Source organism: Lonchura striata, chromosome Z, assembly GCF_050655825.1.
Source record: "Lonchura striata isolate lonStrDom1 chromosome Z, ASM5065582v1, whole genome shotgun sequence".
Lineage (NCBI taxonomy): Eukaryota > Metazoa > Chordata > Aves > Passeriformes > Estrildidae > Lonchura > Lonchura striata.
In genome coordinates, this window is record NC_140740.1 from 77194705 (window position 1) to 77214380 (window position 19676).

At 42.6% G+C, this 19676-nt stretch overlaps 2 protein-coding genes across 7 annotated transcripts in view; both read right to left on the reverse strand.

Annotated features, from left to right (window-relative positions):
• The window catches only part of CDC14B (cell division cycle 14B), a 44064-nt gene extending 41816 nt beyond the window's left edge, over positions 1-2248 (reverse strand). For all 5 annotated transcript variants that reach the window (XR_014951554.1, XM_085567626.1, XM_077790545.2 and 2 more), the window contains exon 1: positions 2074-2248. Coding sequence is in view for 4 of the 5 variants with exons in the window: in XM_085567626.1 (XP_085423752.1) it covers positions 2074-2233 (160 nt within the window). In the remaining variant the exon portion in view is untranslated. The remainder of the gene's footprint in view (positions 1-2073) is intronic.
• A 3271-nt stretch (positions 2249-5519) lies between these two features.
• PRXL2C (peroxiredoxin like 2C) lies at positions 5520-10028 on the reverse strand. 2 transcript variants are annotated; one of them, XM_031507393.3, is made up of 6 exons: positions 9811-10019; positions 9271-9339; positions 7711-7764; positions 7166-7271; positions 6796-6927; positions 5520-6194 (listed from the first exon to the last, which is right to left on the reverse strand). In XM_031507393.3, exons 1-6 carry the CDS (start codon positions 9988-9990, stop codon positions 6067-6069), a joined length of 669 nt encoding a protein of 222 aa, XP_031363253.3. In that variant the 5' UTR covers positions 9991-10019; the 3' UTR covers positions 5520-6066. The 2 variants fall into 2 exon arrangements, with proteins under 2 accessions (XP_031363253.3, XP_085424162.1); XM_085568036.1 differs by lacking the exon at positions 6796-6927 and having other exon boundaries at positions 9811-10028.
• Between the last annotated feature and the right edge of the window lie 9648 nt (positions 10029-19676).

Sequence of the window (19676 nt, forward strand, 5' to 3'; positions counted from 1 at the left end):
GGCCTGCAATGTTCTTAATAAGTTTGGCACTGTTCCTGTAAGCAGATAAGCTAACACAGACCTCCCAGTCTTTACAGTGGTTCAAATATTTACCAGTACATCCATTTTTTGGAATAAGACCTTATGCTTTGTCTCCAGTACCCAACTATTAATCAACTTCTCAAAACTGCATCATGAGAAGGCAGAACTGACATTTCAAACCTTGACAGAACTTTAAAACAGCTGAACAGAAAGGTAAGCCTGTTGGGTTATACTTTAAAGATTTTTCTTTAAAACTAAAAACTTATAAAACTAAACATTAGACTATAACTTGAATCAGAACTAAAAATTGGACAATAAACAGCAGCCACTGTGCACAGCAAGATCAAGACAAAATGAAATATTGTTAAACATAATAATCAAATTTACTTTAATCAAAGTAAAGTTAATTAAAGTGCACTTTAATAAAATTTACTATACCAAGTACTGCTGCACATGGTGAAATCCCACTGAAAAAACACAGGTCAAAGACTAGGTGCTCTACTGAATTTAAATGGGTGAACGCTTTCTTGAAGGAGAAAATACAGTAATTTAATGGGCTTGTTGATGCCACACACACGTTACCAGGTCAAAGCAACTGTTTCATGAGAATGGTTATACAGATCTGTTTGCTGGAGATGTGAGCTGGACAGGGCTGCGTGGTAATACTGGTAGTAAAATCACTTTGATAGTAAAAAGTTATTATCTGTTACATGAGGGGTTTCGACAACTGACCTTAAAATCATACTATCATAATGTCCTACATGAACAGTTGCTGCTATAGAAACAAAACACATATAGAGCAATTGGAGCCTTAGAGTTCTGTAAATAAGTACACCATTATGTTTCTCAGTGTAGATTAGGCCTAAAATGCTGAATTTTTGGCCAGAATATTTAGGATTTCACTCCTTGACAGTATTAAAGCTTTTTAAAAATAAGCTTTTTAAGTAGAAGCTTCCTCTGGTAAGCTTTGGGAGTTTATATTCTTTCCACGTTTCTATGCCAGATTTTCAAAACAAAATCTTACAGTTTTCTAAGCATACTGTTATGTAGAAGACACACTAGTTAATATAAGGAACCATGCTTTTCATACAGAAATAAAAGGTACATTGGTGGCTTTTCTGCATGTTTGCTCTTTATATTTTTGGTTGCTCTGTCCACAGATATTTTCCACACCCTTCACACAAATGTGCCGGGAGGTGTATTTCTTGCTTTTTGTGAGAAGTTGTAAATACACTAAAATTCTGAGATTATGACATATGACTTAAAAAGTAATTTTTGTTGTAGTTTTTTGCCTTTAGGCAAACTAAACTCAAGGCCATCTTTTAGCTGCGGAGCTGAAACCTTAACACAGCATTTTCTGGCTGTGATCCAACAGACTTCTTAAAAGAGGCAGACTCGTGTGCCAAAACAAAGCGCGGCTCGGAGCCTGGAGTCACGAAAAGGAGGGACGACACTAAGCAATCCTGCCTACGCAAGCTGTTGGCACTTGCATGTCAAGGGGAGGCGCGACGTTTGCCCATTATTTTACTCATCAGCCAGCAAGCACGATATCAGGGCATCAGGAAAATCAAGTATCTATACCTATCTATACATCTATCTATATATATAGACACAGATTAGATATCGATAAATTTGTGCGTGCGTGTGCGCAAATACACATTCCCCCAATACATGGAGAAACATGCTAGGTTTTTTTTCCACCCCACAACGTGTTGAACGGACAGAAACGAGTTTAACGTTGTTTTTCCGTTCACTCTCTCTGGCGGGCAGAAAACGCCAGCAAGAAGCAGCAAGAGGCGATCGGTGCTGGGCACGGCTCGGGCTGCGGGACAGCGGCGGGACGAGCTCTCCCGCCGGAGGAGCGGCGCAGCTCTCAACACTTGGCTGAGCGGCACGCCGAGCTCCGGGACCGCCCGGGCCGCCGCCCGCTGCCGAGCGCCGCGGGGAACCGCGCCGCAGGAACTTTTCCTGCCCACCCGGGGCCGCGGGACGGGACAGCGCGGCGGGACACCGGGACACCGGGACACCCCCGCCCCCCGCACACCCCCTCACCCGCGATCCTCAGGCAGGTCTCCGGAACGGCGGGGGGCGGCTGCCGCCGCCGCTCCGCCTCGCCCCCCGCCGCCCGCGGCGCCGCGCCCCGCGTCCTCTTCAGCGCGGGCGGCGGCGGGGCCGCGCGGCGCCGCGCCTCGGCCCAGCTCTTCCGCTTCATGGCGGAGGCGGCCGCGGCGCTACGATCCCCTCATCCCGCGGGGACCGGGCGGCCGGACGGAGGGGAGGGACCCCGCGGCGATGAGGGCGGCGGCGGCGGCTGACGCGTCCCCGCGGACGCCGCCCCCCTCCCGCCGCGCCGCCGCCCGGCGGAGCGCCCGCCGCGCCCGCCCCTGATTGGGGCGCGCGCTGTGGCGTCACCGGCGCGGAGCGGCGGCGGCGGGGGGGGCGGGTGTGACGTCACGGCGGCGGCCGCGGTAACAGGTGGGCCGGGGCGCGCGCGCCCCCCCTGCCGGCCCCGGGGCGCCGCCTGTCCGGGCGCGCGCGCGGCCCGCGCTGCTGACGTGGCGCCCGCCGGGCCCGGGGCGGGCGCGCGGCACGGGACGGGGCGGCTCCGCTGCCGCCGGGGCTCCGCTGCTCCCCCCGGGGCTCCGCTGCTCCCGCTGGGCTCCGCTGCTCCCGCCGGGGCTCCGCTGCTGCCGCCGGGGCTCCGCTGCTGCCGCTGGGCTCCGCCGCTGCCCCCGGGGCTCCGCTGCTGCCCCCGGGCTCCGCTGCTGCCGCTGGGCTCCGCCGCTGCCGCCGGGGCTCCGCCGCTCCCGCTGGGCTCCGCCGCTCCCCCCGGGGCTCCGCTGCTCCCCCCGGGGCTCCGCTGCTCCCCCCGGGGCTCCGCTGCTCCCGCTGGGCTCCGCCGCTCCCCCCGGGGCTCCGCCGCTGCCCCCGGGGCTCCGCCGCTCCCGCTGGGCTCCGCCGCTGTCCCCGGGGCTCCGCCGCTCCCGCTGGGCTCCGCCGCTCCCCCTGGGGCTCCGCCGCTCCCGCCGGGGCTCCGCTGCTCCCCCCGGGGCTCCGCCGCTGCCCCCGGGGCTCCGCCGCTCCCGCTGGGCTCCGCTGCTCCCCCTGGGGCTCCGCCGCTCCCGCCGGGGCTCCGCTGCTGCCGCCGGGGCTCCGCTGCCGCCGCCGGGCTCCGCTGCTCCCGCCGGGCTCCGCTGCCGCCTCCGGGGCTCCGCTGCTCCCGCCGGGCTCCGCTGCCGCCTCCGGGGCTCCGCCGCTGCCCCCGGGCTCCGCTGCTCCCCCCGGGGCTCCGCTCCTGCCGCCGGGCTCCGCCGCTGCCGCCGCCCCGGGCACTCCGCGCTCCTGGGGCCCCGCAGCCCGCCAGGTGCCCCTCCCGAGGCGCACAGCGAAAGAGGAGCCCAAGGGCTTGGTACTTTGTCAGGCCAACTTCAAACAGTCCAGTGCATGCGGGCTTCTGGTCTGATCGTTAAATGGACTTAGCCGAAAAGTTTAAATAACTGTGTTTGAATCTGCCCCTTAGACACAGTGATACTTTAAAACACACAGTTAATTTAAGTAGCCGTAGCGCTAAACCAAGCTAGTAGGTAAAACAGCTTTTAAGAACCACTCCCTTCCCGCCTTCATCTAATGGCCATGATGAAATCCCTTGAGGACGTATTCTACCGTCTGCTGAATGTGTATATTTGTGGAGGAAAAACATACCCCTTGCCACTTTTCACTGCATGACTTTTTAAAAAATATCCTTTCTAAATAACACCGGAGACCTAAAATTCTTCTGACATTTCGGAAACAAATTCTCCCAAGCATGACTGTGGCCATCGTTGTTCCAATTCATTGTGAGAGTGGGAGTCATTGTCTCGTTGTGGCCAGATGCAAAAGGCAGGGCCACTGCCCTCGTTAGAACACCTCAGCTCTTCTGCTGAATTCTCCTCTTTCTTCCTCTCTCCTTTTGCTTGTCTGCAATTTGTGAGTCTTTCTGAGGAAGAGATTTTGCTGGGATAACACAGAGGTTGTGGTATGGTTCCTGTCAGTATTGAAATAGTGAGGGTGGATGACTTGAGTCTAAAGAGCTGTAAAACTACAATTTAAATAATTCCAATATCTTTTAATAGTCCATAGTTGTTTTAGCTGTAGTTATTTTTTTTTTTAAATGTGCTTATTAGGACCAAGAGAACTATTATCATTGTATACTGTTTTAATTCTGCTAAAAGCAAAAGAATCAGGAAGGCAGCTAGAACATTTCCTTAAAAATCAAAAGCACCAAGAACAACTGCAAAATAAAAGTGGAATGAGAATCAGTGTCCTTAGCTGTGATTATCAGATGAATGAAGCAGAGCGGAAGCACCACAAATAAACTGAGTATTCATCATTCATTGTCTTTGAAAATATTTTTTATTTGTTTATTGTCTTTGTTTTACAAACATATGACCAGTTTTCCAGCCTGCTTTTGGCTGTTATTTAAGGAACATAAGGCAGAGAGGCAGATGCATTCCAGAGTTCCTGGCAAGCTGAAAAATAATGTTGAGCTGGGAGAGTGCTGGAGGAAGGAGGCAGCTCCTTATTTGAGACTGTAGGAACAGTGGTTCATGAAAAGCAGACTTCACTCCCCTGTGAGCTTGAGCTGCCTGTCCCAGTCTCTTATGCCGAGTTTGGGGATTCAGAGTCTGCACACCTTCAGCCCTGTGCCAAGTGCTGTTTAGCAGAGAACTGTCAACTGTATTTTTCCATTAATAAAAACATTCTTCTAAACACATAATATCAAAATAGGGGTGTAATGAATAAGTTCCTAAGGCATAGTATGTTTAATAGAATTACATTGTTCAGTACTGTTATGCTTCTTAAGCAAGCCTTTTATTTTTCATCAAGGAACAGTGCACTTAAAATTTCACATGCTCTTAACAGTGTAAAGCTTTCCAGACCTTGCTCTGGGCCTGCCAGTGACCTTAATGGATGCAGGAACAAACATCTTCACAAAATGCCATTTCACAATTGCAGTAAAGCTTAAAAGGGGAGAAAATTTGTGGTTGAGACTTGTATGTATGGTAGCATTTTACAGTGAAGGTCAAAGGCTGCAGAGAAGGATACTCTCCTCCATAAATCTTGATTTTTTTTTTTCCAATTTGCTAAAAAGAGGTGTATCCTAGATGAAAGAGGGCATGTCTACTTTAATGAAACCAACAGAAGTTGAACATAAACATCTGCAGATAAATTAATAATATGAAATTTGCCAGAACTGCAAACCAGAAAGAATGCTGTTATGCTTACTTCAGTTGTCTAAGACTGAAATAACTAAGAACATTTTATTCTGAGACCTCTTGCTCTGAGAGAAAATACATATACACAAAGGAAGAACATTCTGCTGCAAATCTTCATAGGAACACAAATAATTCGGCTTATGCCAAAACCAATAATCTGATCAGATACAAATTTAAGACACATCTCTCTCTGGTCTTACCCATGATTTTGTATCACACAAAAGAACTGCAGACAATACATGATGGTGTATTTAAAATATTTATTTGAATTTATGAAATGTTTTTCATAACTTCTGCCATTGCCAGATGCAAATGAAGTCCAGCTATTCAAAATTGTGACTTTTCAAGGTGTATTTCAATATAAAATTGTCATACAGTGCTGGAAGCTTTAAAACAGTACTGAAAAGTCTTGGATTGAAAGCCAGTGTTGATCTGCTGAAGGCAAGAATCCCAAGTTTTTCCTGAGCAAAATCTGATTTCTTACTTTAGTGCACCTTAAACAATGATGTTTAAAAAAACAATAGCAAGTTTGTCAGATGAGACAATGACAAGCTCCAGGATTTTTTGCAATCAGTCTCAATTGTGTTTTAGTTTTTATTATCTTGTACTCAATGGAAATAGCACTTTTGTATCCATCTCTAATGTCAGGTAGTTTATTCTACGCTCTGATTTTCTAGATAAGTTTTCAAATGTCCCACAAAGAAGCAACAGAACTAATACTTGTTGTAATTCAATGGAGAGCTGTTCTTGTAGAGCACAAACTTTTAAAAAATTATATATTACATCAGTGTCATATGTCAATAATCTGGGGTTTGTTTGAGAAATTCACTGTTTTAACTCCTGCCAGCTGCAAGACTGTATTAATGGGAACATGATCCAGCCTGTTTTTATCAAGATGCAAAAAATGAACTTCGTTGCCTGGAATGAGAATAACATGTAAATTATTGAATACCATATTTATTTATTCAAAGATGTAAGCAAATAGAAGCAGCATTTTGACTACCTACCAGTTATTGTACAAATGTGTACTAGTTCTGTAGACTTCACAATATTCTGTATTTTAAGCAATGACAAAATATGTTTTAATTATATTAAAGAAGCAAGGAACATTGAGGCACTTAACTAGTTTAAATCTGCTGTAGCATGATGTTTCCTAATAATGTGATGACTGTCATGTTGCAATTCCCCCTTCATGCTCTACCCCTCTAATAAAATCACATTAAATGCCTCAAATCATATGTGAAAACAGAATGTAGGTAAATACCACGATATCAAGAAAACCCTCCAAACTTTGAGGCAGTTGCTCCATCAGCAATCCAACTAATTTCTGCAGGACTGTGATCAGGTTTATGCCACCTCTGTGGGAGATGGGACTACACAATGACACTCTGCAGGTTACTTCATGTGACAGAAATCACACAGTTCAAACACCAGACTGTCTGCTTGGGACAGCAGGCGAAATGGCAGCAAACAGCTGAAGGAGACAGTGGTGACTTTCACACAAAACAAAGCAGCTCACCTGGGCCTATAATCAAAGCTCCTCCCTGCTGTGCAGGGTCTCCTTGAAAATCAAAAGCTGGGCCAGTCATTGCTCTCCATACACTCCTAATACTGCCCAGAAGAGTGTTTGATTTCACATGAGGGCTCCGAACTAAACAAAACCACAATACACTTGTTATCTAGAAATATGAAAGTATATTAGAACAACAACAATTAACAGCAGCTATGAATACTTTAGATTCCTGATTACCAGCGTTTTCACAAAATATAGCCTATGAGAGACAGTCCAGTGGGCGATTAACTTTCTCTACTTTGCGATCAGACCATTTTATCAGAGCATTTTTGTTTTGTTTGTGAAAGTCTAAATAAGGTAAGAAAATTATGCTTACCTGATGCTTTGTTACCTTCACCTCTTTTCATCCCAAGTATTTTATAAATTTCCCTTAGTGGATCTACATACATTTCATGTGTATACCCAGTTAAACTGCAAAAGGGCTGCAAAATATAGGCATAGACAGATAGACACAGAAAACTAAAGTCATATTTGTAAGGTTAAGGCAGTAACAAGTTAGGGTCTACTGACAACAGCAAAAATACTGACACCCTGACACCTCCATGCTCCTCCCTCTTATTTGAAAATTGTGTATTTGTTAGTTATGTTAAAGTGGAAGATTTTTAGCCTCAAAGCTTCTATTAAAACAAAGCTTCCAGTGACATCAAGAAAAAAATGTTTCCTTAGCAACCCCTGGTGGTTTTTAAACTGCAAATGTTAATTATTTGCTTTAGTCATGTATTACTATTAGATTGCCTCATGAATACTATCCTTTTTTATTGCTGTTGCAAAAGACCACCTTTACATGCAAACCAAATCCCTCAATACAGACCATTAAGATGTAACAGAGGACGCACTGTATTTAATAACTACTTTATTTACCTTGATGTGATGATATGATGACTGTCCAATAACTATAAGCCTCACATTTGATTCCTAGAACAGAACATTGGTATGGAAGATGTAAAGAGGAGCTGGGTGTTCCTATATAACTTCAAAACATTAACAGAATCTGGTGTCCCAAGTTAGTGATCACAGTGCACTGACTTAAAATTATTTGATGTCAACATATCTTCCATGTTTGGAGACTGCTCTTTTGTATAGCACCCACAGTTAGCAGCTAAATTAATTCTTTAAGTGAAAAATTATTTTTAAAGATAACTTTTAAATTACAGTTGTGTAAACTTTGGGAGTTCCCTGTAGCATGGGTAGGATTGTCTTTTCAATTAATTGCAACATGCTATGATTTTGGAAACTCGAAATTTACACTCAGTTGCACCTACATCTAAAGAAGAAGCACACAAATGATGGTGCCCAAACATTTGGGATTTACATATATGGACCCATTTATAGCTATAACTTGCATTTATATGCACTGGTGTTTTTTGCAGGTGCAGCCTTGGACCTGAGTCTGTAAAACAAAGCCCAAAATGGAAGTTCATTTAAATATCACTAAAAAAAGTACATAAATATAAGGTTGTTTTATTATATATTCACCTTTCCCATATATAATAATTTCCCACATAAAATCATTTTGCTTGTTATGAAAAGAAGCCCTCCTAAAACCAGGATACTTGCACTAAGAAAAGCATAGACATTTTTGACCCTCTAGACACATTTCTTTGAGGAGCCATCCTTTTGAGTAACACTGATCAAACACTTTAGAAATATCTCTCCTGAAAAGGGAAGCTGACAAAGAAATTGGCCCTTTTTGTCCTCAAATTCCTAGTCCATCTCAGATGGACTTAGGTGGAGTTGCCATCAGCAATGACCTGAGTCTCTGTCATTGGCTACACTGCTGTTGGGAATAAAGTATGGCAGAATTTCAATCAGCAGTCTAGAAGAGACAGATTGACCCTCCACATTTAGCAGGAGATCATTGTCTTCTCTGGCGTCTCCTACCACCCAAAAAAACACATGTTGATAGCAACCCCTGCCCACTCTACTTCTCTTTTCTGTCACTGTCATTCCTGTTTGTGCAGCTGCCCTGGAGAGCAGGACACACTACTAATGCAGCTTACAAATCACCATACAAAAAGATACTATTTTTAATCCAGATCAATTTTCTGCTCTTTTTCCGTGCACATCAGTTGGCCCTACTAGCATAATGGAAAGGGCAGTAGTTACCAGTCAGAAGACAGCTGTCCAGGGCACTACTAATTCTGAAAGAAATGCCTGTCAGATATTGTCTGACTGTTCTGAGCACAAGAGTAAAAAGAGCACCAAGCTAATAGGGCAGAGAGAAATAACGCTGTTGCAACAGAGTGCCATAAATCCTTTCCTGAGTCTCCTAGGCAGATTCATTATTGCTACTGTAGCAAACAATGAAAGCGTTTCTTCTGAGCTTTTTTTTTTTTATTCCTCGAAGCTTTACATAAGCGTGTAGCTGGACTTAACAGATCTGCGTAATTGCAGCCACAAACACATAAAGAGCAGACTTACTTGTAAAAATGCCTTGGGGACTTTTGCCAGATCTTCTACATACTCCTTACAGGTGTAACACAAAAAGTTCTGCAATGTACCCAATTGAATGTGTCAGAAACAGATATAACTGCATAGAAACGAAGCAGCAGACTTCGAGCACACGCCACTTTGGAGGTGATCAGGAACAAGGAAAGGTAAATATTCCAGGCACCACATTTGGATTAGCCAAAATCCCGGTTTAACTCAAACCTGAACAGGGACACTGGGCCTGCAGACTTGCACATAGCAAATATTTTTTACTCCTAGGTATTTTAGAAATGTGATAGCTGGCTCGACAGCTGAGAAATCAAGAAACACGATACTTGTTTCTCGAAACACCCGGCTGAAGAAGTATTTCCTTTCTGGTAAATCGTGTTTCGCTTTCCCAAAGAACAGGGGGTCTCCGGAGCAGCACCGCTCTGCTCTGCGCTTCCTCCCCTCCGCTCCAGCCCAGCCCGTGCTACGCCCCGCACGGCCCCGCCGGGAGCCGCGCTGGGCCCCGCGCCGGCCCCTCCTCACCCGCACGAACAGCACGATCGCTTTCTGCTCCGCGAACAGGGCCTGGAAGGGGACGCTCCTGCCGTCCGCGTCCAGCACCGGGCAGCGGGCAGCCTCCCGCAGCCGCTCCAGCTCCGGCCGCCGCCCGCCGCCCCGCGCCCGCCCGACCTGCTGCGTGACCGGCGGCGCCGGCCCGGCCATGGCAGCGGCACGGGAAAGGCGGAGCCGGGCGGAAAGGCGCGGGGCGGTCTGCGGTCTGGACGGGCCGGGACGGAGCGGAGAGGATCGTCCCCCGCCGTGGGAGCCGCCCCGGGCCCGGGAGGAGCCGGGGGTTTCGGGTGGAGAGAGCGAGCAGAGTGCCGCGCGTCCGCCAGCCGGAGCCGGGGCGCAGTTTGTGCCCGGGAAACACAGGAGAGCCGCCCGGAGCTTCCCGGGAATGGTGTGCAAGCGGGAGCAGGGACGGCGTCGTACGGCGCTCGAGGTCGGCGCTCTTTTTGCGAGAGGCCGCAGCCCTGCAGAGGGCTGTAAGCGAGGTAGAAAACTGTTCCCGAGGAGCTGTCGAGCTGCTGCATCAGGCAAAAACCACACCAAGCCCGCTGTCCCTGATCATGCAAAAGCAGAGCTTCACAGTGTCTGGACAGCTGGATAGCAGAAGAGGCTTGAGTGCACGGAGAAATGAGTGAGCGGTTCCTATAATAAGAAAATCACTAGGTCGTTGAAGAGTATTGATGTCTTTTAGATTGTTATGTCAGCTGAAAGCTTACGAGAATGAGGATACTTTTCATAGCAGGCAGAGGAAAAAGAAATATCAGTGAGAATAGGACTGAGGGAATCTCCAGAATTTATTCTGCTGCTATTTGTTCTCTGATTATATTAATTCCAAAGTTTCTCTTGGCAGACACTCCCAGGGTCTACATGTTAATGCGATTAAGACTGACATTTCCTGTGCTTTGGGTTAAGTCACTGCTTTTATATTACCAGGACTGAACACATAGAACAGGTTAAGTCTTGCATTTCAATATTTCCTCATAAGGACTTTGATTTAAAAGGTGGTGAATTAAAATTAGTAAAGAACTTCAGAAAATCGTGAAATTTATGATTCTTCACAATGCAGTTGGACCAAATGATTTAAAAAGTATTTTCCAACATAAGTGATTCTATGATTCTGATAGAATATGGGCAGCTGTTTTTGTCAGGTTTCCTTGTTCAGTTATCAGTATGCTGTCCAACACATTTCTCCCGTTGGCATTTCATAAAGCAAACTGGTCTGTGTGCTGCAGCCCTGCAGCTCTCTCAGCAGTACTGATGGGAATGTGCTGCCTACCCTTGACTACTGCAGGACATAGCAAGGCAGAGAAATGACAGTTTTTGACAAGCTTTGGTCTTCATCTTGAAGCTGAAGTGGATAGGCCATAATCTTGTTGTGTTATGCCTGCAGTAAAACTGGGAAGCAGTTTTACAGCTGGGGCACAGCTCAGGACTTGATCATCAGTAGAGCTTAAACCAGGGCCTTTGCCACTGCAGCTGGAAATCAGAAGAGGCAGACATATCACTGTAGGGGATCTCCTGCCACAGCCTCTGAGAGAGAGCACACATCAGGATGATACTGCTGATGAAGAGAATTGGGCATTGCGGTGTGACAAGCTCAGAGGACACTGCCCCAGGTCAGTCTGCACATAGCTGACCTTGTGCACTCAGAGAACTTGTTCTTTCTTGATTTGAAATGAAATCTCCTGGGGAGCCCAAGAGAGGCACTCTGCCTGTCTGGGAGAGGTGGTAATCATTCCTACTAGGCCAATGAAGACCACATGCAGACTTTGCTTTATGTAATTTGTCCTTCTTAAACTAGATGAAGAAGCACATCCTTAACAACAGGTTTCAGCAGTACACAAGTGAGGAACAGCAACTTTCTTCTGAGTGTATTTGCCAAAGTATTCTGAAAAGCCCCTCAAGCAGCATGTTTGTAACTTTTGGTAGAGAGTCTTAATTGTTGCGAGAATACAAATACAAAATTGCTGTCATCACCCCCACTTTTATAAAGAACAGAAGTGAAGGCAGTTGTACTCTAACATGTTCTCTGAAAGAGGAAATACTCAAAATTAGCAGTCATGTTTTGAAAGCTGAAGCTTAAAGCTTTTCATTAATATGTGCTTAACAAAAGTAAGTTTTACTTAGATGCGAAGAAAGAATCCATATCTGCTGGACAGTACTAACTGCCTAAGTGTGCAGTCTACTAAAACCATGTAATTCTTCAATGTGTGCTGTGAATAGGGAAATTTCCTTTTCTTTCCCTTCCCCTCTTTTCTTTGTAGCTCACAAATATAGAACTGTGGATAACTTAAAAAACCACATTTGTCAGTAATGTATTTTTCATTGTTCTAAGGAGAATCAATCAGTGCATTTACATCATTAATTTTGATTCAGGATGCAAGGCATTCTCTTTATTGAAGTACAATCTACAGTTGTAGAGAGAAACTTAGTTAATATTTAATTTATCAACAGTTGGGTTACTTTGTATGTGGATAAGAAATTCAAACTCCTACCATTTCAAGAGGGAAAATAATAATTACACAAATATGGTTGTGAACTTATTTGTTCTGTATTGATTAGTGAAACAAACTACCAGCTGTAATTATGCAACCTTAATTCCTTTGTATACTGCAACTGCACAAAATATTTGGCAAGAGAGATGTGGCCTGTATAAATACCAGAAATGCACTGCCTAAAGTGCATTTAGTGTTTATTTATAAAACAACCTGTTATTATCAATGTACTACACGATGTACTGTTTATTTAACACAAGGATATTTGTTCTTGTTAATCTAATGTTGTTTAGCTACAGATAACAAGGTTATTACTTATCAGTAAAAATAAATGTTTCCACTAATTCCAGGGAAAAACATCATGCTAAATGCCAGCTAAGAATCAGTTGTTTTTAAACTGTTGTTGTAATTACAAAGGAGTAAAAATACATACTGTCTTACAGATAAGACCAATTCTTCTCTGTAAGGATGGTGAGAGAAGTACCCCAGAAAAGTTGAGGACTCCCTGGCTGTGATAGTGTTCAAAGTCAGGCTGAATGGAGCTTGGAGCAGCCTTGTGCAGAGGAAGGTTCCCTACCCATGGCAGGGGGCAGAACTGGATGGTCTTTAAAGTCCCTTCCAACTGAAACTATTTTGTGATTCTATGATAAGAGCCTTCTTCCTTTATGTCTGCCTTTCCTTGTTCCTTTAGTATTACAATATCCTGGAGGTACGCTTGAATAGCATCATGGAGTGATTCTTCTGATCAGCAAGGGCAACACCCTTTACCTGACCCAGAGATGGGGCAACTGAGAGGCATTTAATTTTTTTATTCCATTTGTTGTCCAGCAAGAGCAGTAATTAGCACCTTGAAAATAATTTTGCAAGAGGTGGGTTCATCTCCAGTTTCACTACCTGCTGTGTGTTCTCATTCTGATGTTATTTCTCATTAGTTTTGTTTCCTGTTTTTTGTTCTATGGTTGTTTTTTTATATTTGTTGGTTTTGTGTATGTGGATTTTTGCTTGGTTTGGTTTGTGTACTCTGTTTTTGTATATTGAGGAGAGATTGCCTGTTTGTTTTTTTTCCCTGAAGGGGGAGTTATTACCGTTTCAAAGCTTGCCTAAGTTTTACTTTTTGACTCCCTTTAAAAGTTCAAGATTATTTACCAGACTAAAGGGCTTTGTAAGTCTGGCTTCAGTATCAGAGTATTGACTAACTGCTGTTTCAGAACACAGATAATAGAAATCTAATTTAAAATCTACTCAAATAGTCCAGGGATTATAATGACATATGGAGAGAAAATATTTTTCCTGTTAAATCTGATATATTTTGGTTTGTAAAGCAAACCCTACAGAGAAAGCAGTAGTACAAACTTCACTACTCAACAAAGTAACAGTATTAAGTGAAACATGCACATTTTATTTAATATAGCCTCAAGGAACAAAAAGAACTTTTAATGCATTTCCTAAGAACTCTGTGAATTTGATCTATTTCTGCTTTGCAGCTACCTACTCTCTGTGCTGCAAATGAGAAACAGAGATGACCATCTATGTGTCAAGCACAGTAAATTACGTGTGAAGATGCTGTTTATTTACTCTAAGCACCACTGATTTGAATATTTTTAAAAATAACTAAGAGGCAGCAAAATATGACTTAAATAGATGAGACATGGTCCAAAAGTGAATAAAAGATATGCTACAATCCAGACAGGCCAAACAGAATTGCCTTGCATCTTGTTAGCAATAAGGCTCTTAGAAGGTAAGTGAATTATCATTAGTGTAAATGAGATGAGAGGATTAAAAAATAAAGAATGTGAAAAAAAGCAGAGGTGATTTCATGGAGTGTTCAGAGAAAATTAAGCTTTACTTAATCCTGGTGTCTTGCAAGATAAACAAAAACTTATTGAAAACTTTAGATACTGTTCCTTTTTTAACTTCTTCCCTTCTCCCCCACTACCACTTGCTTTATTTTTTGCTTAAATGGAAAAGTGTGTTGTGAGAAGGTTGTAGTTCCCAGCTACTATTTCTGTTTTCTATGTTCACAGAGAGATGGATGTATACTTAGCAGCAGATTCAGTTCAAATGGCTCTTTTATTTATGACAACATTGATATTTAGCTATAGTTAGGCATTTCCTTCTTGACACCAGTGGATGGTATAATATTTTTGCTGGAGGCTAATAACTTGTGCTAATTATAGCACACACTTGAAACAGATCTCATTTATTTCTTGGTATATAATTAAGAGTAGCATCACTTTAGCATCAGACATATCTCTTGAGCCTCTTTGCTAGAGGGATCAATTAGAAACCCAGACCAGTTCTCATAAAGAGCTAGATTTGATTTTTTCACAAGCTTGCCTGACTGTATCCTAAGGACTACAAATCCATGACTCATTCACTCTTCTGCTTTTCAAAATGGCTAAAAAATGTTGCCTCTCCTAATACTGACTGACTGAGATGATGTGCCAAGCCCTGATGAAGTAAGCCACATGTTTTCATTTAGCAGGTACATACATTCTTAAGAAATTATTTAAATAAGAAAAGGAGTATGAAGATAAAATGTCTAAAGAGCATATGAACCCTTCATCAGAAGCTTTAAACATTACAGCTTTCCAGCTGGTTCTCTTAGGAGGGCTTTTAAAATCCTCTCCAGTGGAAATAATGTGTTTGGTTTGTTAACAATAAAAGCTTCTACTACAGCCAGTAAAATTCAAGCCAGGGCTGAGGTGGAGAGCCTAGCCCTGAAATCCTTTTTGGTCTGGAGTTCATGTGGATGCTGGCGTGGATCCTGCACTTGGTGCTTTGAGAGATGATCACTGGCTTAAGGCTCAAAAATATGGCCCCTTCTGTGTCTTCAAGTGTTTAAACAAGAAAGCTGTTTTTCCTTCTGTTGTTTGTACCGTAATTTTGTTACTTCAACAAAGATGTCAATCTGCTCCAGACTTTTCTTTCTTAATGAGGCTATTTATTCTTTCCCTATTTTTCAATTGCTATTTTCAATTATCTTTTCAATATATTTCTAATGCAGTCACTCATTTATGCACAAAGCAGGCAGCTAAAGTGAAGATCAGAATAAAAAGGTGAATATAGATACATAGAATATACTTTAGTTGGAGACAATCATAAATTAACATTTATTAACATATGTGCTAAACCACAAATTCTTTAACTGAAATGTCTGTAAATGTAAAATAAGTGTTGTCTTTCTTTGCATATTGGTTAAAGGCCATTCAAATAGATTTAAATTTATGTATTGTTGTTTCATTACACCGTCATCTTTCATATTTTAAGTTAGAATGTGCAATGTCCTTCTGTCTGCAACCTACGATTAAAAGCTGGATAATAAAATGCACAAAACCAAAATCTGATAAAAAAAGGGAAGAAAATGATGGGAAAGGAATGAAGCCCTCTAAGCTCTGGTTTTCTTTCCCCTCATTGTTCCTCTATAAAATGTTTGCAACAATTTTAACTTCATTTTCTTGATGCTGGTATTTATGTATCAATCATTTGTTAAATGCAGCTACTGCCATTTCTGCATAGAACATGAGTCAGGCTTTTTTTCAAACTGAATTGACTCATGTTCTCTCCAGAGAATGATCAACAGCCCCTGTTTAAAAATTCTCCTTAGGCACTGTAGCATTCAAGCTGTGGCCCTGCCTTGGTGTCCAATATCTTGAAATAGAACCCTAGTGATTTCAGTATCAGTTTGATCATACAAATATATTAGCTAGGTGTCATAACAATCAATCTGCAAAACATATGTATTTCTGTGGTGCTGCTATCATTAATTCTGCAAAGGGAAACCCTTTAAAGAAGTACTAGTTGTTGTTTGAAAATATCAGAAGACAGAAAATATCTGGCTTACAGTCCAAATGGGATCAACACAACTGCATCTGGAATTGCTGTACCAGCAGGAATCTCTTCCTGCTAATGTAATATGTGTGTCCCTTTCTGAGTAGTAATTGCTGTGTTGCTTTTCTTAAATGAAAAGCCCATATGACAGCAAAGAATGAATCAGAATTGAAGACTACTCATTATTTTCTACAGCTTAGTGGACTGCTAATTGCTAAAGCAGGCGAGTCTAGGCAGGGATTGTTTGTATGCATTTATGTATTTAAACAAATTTGTAAAATAAATTTTGATTGTCATAGTGCATGGATGTATTTGTCTTGCTCTAAAAATTATTTCAAGAGGTTTGGTCCACTTGAAAATATATGTATAAATATTCTTTTTCTCCCTTACAAATTTTTCACATGTGTGTGTATCTGCTTTGGAATGCTGCTTCTGTCCTCTGCCTGTGTCTTGTAGCAGGGACTTTCGCATAAAAGCTTTGATAAAATAGCATTGAAAATCATACTTTTTAGTTATTTTGTCTTGTATATTGGTGTAGCTGTATTCTAAACAGGTCATAGTTATTCGGCCTCTACTTCGGACAATTTAATAAGTAGATTAATCTCATTTGAAAGTTAATTCTGACTAAAGTAGATGTAAATTTAATTTCTGTAGCTACTGCTGAATAACTCCACTTGTGGTTGTGCTTATTTGAACACTGTTTATGTGAAATAACTTTCAAATAATGAGACTAAATCAGAATAAGGAAGGATTATTTAGGGAAAGACATGTAAAACATGAGGGTGTTCAGAATACCTGTAACTCCTATTGTGGACTAGCTGTGAGAAGTCTTCAGCGGGACATGCTTGTAGCTTTGGGAATTTTAGATGACAAAATGTCTTGAAGTATCTTTGTTGTTATCTCTGATGTCACTTAGATAAAAGAATATTCATCTAATTTGAAATTTAACTGAGAATTCAGCTTTCTTTGAAGGAAACTGGTGACAATCTTCTAGAGCAAATTATTCAGTAGATTCCAGTTCCAGGGAAAAAGAGCATGAAGAGCAACAGTTGGCCTGCTGAATGGTGAATAGACTAGTCTTCACACAAAGAGGATGATATAGTATGTCTATAATTTTCCACACAAATTCAAATAATTTATGTAATCCAAGAAAGATTTTACGCCTTCCTCAAGTTCTTAGAAGGAGATGTCACACATAAAGTGGAAGAGCTCTCTGCTGTGGGTATGAAAATTCCATTTTCCTGGATGCACTATCTGCTTCTGCAAATTTTTGAGACACTTGTGGGTTCAGAACAGTGGTTTGCTTTTAAGCATAGCATGCCAGAATACTTGCACTGGAAGGCTTGTAGAAGATGGAGGGGATGGGAAAATAATGTGGCATGGGTGCAGAATTCTCTGTTACAGTTCTCTGGACTACTTCAGCAACACATCAACCTGGAATCTCAAGTTTTCACTAGAAAGTGGCTGGTTCTGCTTCTGTAAGAAACAGAAGCCTGAAAATAATGACCATGAATATAAAAATCCAAATTCTGCTCAGAAAGAATCACCACTGTGACCTTTGCAGAATCACCTTTGAAGACATTCTGCATCAAAAGCAATCTTTACTTAAAACTGGCAATACTGGCTACAACTTCTTATTGCTTTCTGTAAATGTTGCAATGTCTAGCCTGTCCCACTTCAAATTAACAGTGCATGACTTATACTTCTAGGAGGAAATGTAATTGTACCACTCTTTTCAGTTCTGGTCAAATAAAAGCTTTTTTCTCATTGAAGCTGTGGCATGACCTTGTTGAGCACTTCTTGACATGTGGTGTTCTAAAAGTGTGCACAACTGCATCACAGCAGTTGAAGACAAGAGGCAAAGAAGTGTAGAATATTTGAACAAAAATGCAGTGGAAAATTTAGTTTGACAGAATGCAATTGTAAAAATGTGATTTAGTCAGAACTCCAGGGAAAACCTCGTTCACAGTGCAGAGGAGTTCTCTGAGGACCACAAATACTTCAGATATAGGTTTAATACTGCTTCCAAAAGACAGTGAAGCCAGTAATTCAGGCTGACACCATGCTGGCATATTTAATATTACATCATAGAGGTAAGGATATTACCTATGAAGGCATTAGTATTAATGCCTGCTACCTAACTTAGAAACAGGTGCTATTTGACAGTTACTTGTTACCTTAAAAAGAGGAAATCATACCACATATATTTTGTGTGACTTATACATTATAATCTTTCAGACTGAATATTGTCTTTCTGAAGATGGGAGTATACAGGAAACAAGTATTTTTGAAACTCTTAATTCTAGGGCTGAAATAAAACTATTATCTCTGAGTGTGCAGAAAGGGCTGGTGGGGAATCCACCTTTCATGTACCTCTCACATAATCTCTTCTAAGATCACCTTGACCTGGTGGGATTCCATTCAGGGACCATTCATAAGCAAAACAGTCACAACCTGGGGAGCTGGAGTTGGTGTAAACACTAGTTTACACCTAGTGTTTTCTTTCTGCCAATATTTTATTCTTGTTTTCCTCTGCCCCAGTGTGGGTTATGCATGGGTAGCCATCTCTTTGGGAAGTTTCTGTCCTGGCATATCTTCTCTGTGAGTCACAGTCCCTCTGGAAATGTCCCGCTGCTGGTAGTGATCATCTATGGCTTGTAGCTCTTCAGGGGTGTCCCTTCTCCCCACTGTGTGTCTCTAGTGGACCACAGTCCCTTCAGGGTGTCCTTACTGTGGGCTGCAGTCCCTTCAGAGCAGCTCCTCTGCATATGGAGAACCTCTGAAGAGCACATCTCCATCCATGCTATCAGCAATATCCCCGTCACATATCTTCTCTGCTCATCCTTTACTGGCAGCTGTCACATTTTATAAACATGTCTGTACAGAGGCACCAATGTGGTTGGTTGAAATTTTGGTGTATGACATGGGATGCAGAGTGGTTGCAGATCCAGCTGGAAACAACCCTGACTACACAGCACAGCTGTTGAATTCCTTCCTGCAGGGTACAGAAAACCCCACATTTATGCCCAAAACCAGCTGGGTACAGGCTCTCGGCATAGCATGCTGTACCCCTGCAAGACAAACTTTTACTGAGGGGATTCCAAAGACATTCCAGGGTGGTTCAGGTTCTACCTAAATAGTAAATTGTGTTTTGTTTTATTTATTCTGTAGCTGCATCTTGTTACTTGATATCTATGAGATACTTAATACTGTAATATAAATCAGTTTCATTTCTTGTTAGTAGAAATGTCTCATTGCAAATGGCTCCTCCTTGAGGATGTTGCACTGGACATAATAGTTGAAAACAGAGGACAAAAATTAAAATAAATGGAATTGGAAGTGAGTTTATTCAGAAATGATATATGATAATGATATGTTCACAGCATTGACTTTCTTTGAAGAAAGAAAATGCCTTCAGTTACCAAAGATGAGTCTTGCAAAGCAGTAGGTGAACATGAAGACTGGGGAAATGCTGATATCATCACTGGAGTAAAGCTGCTGTAATTATTTATA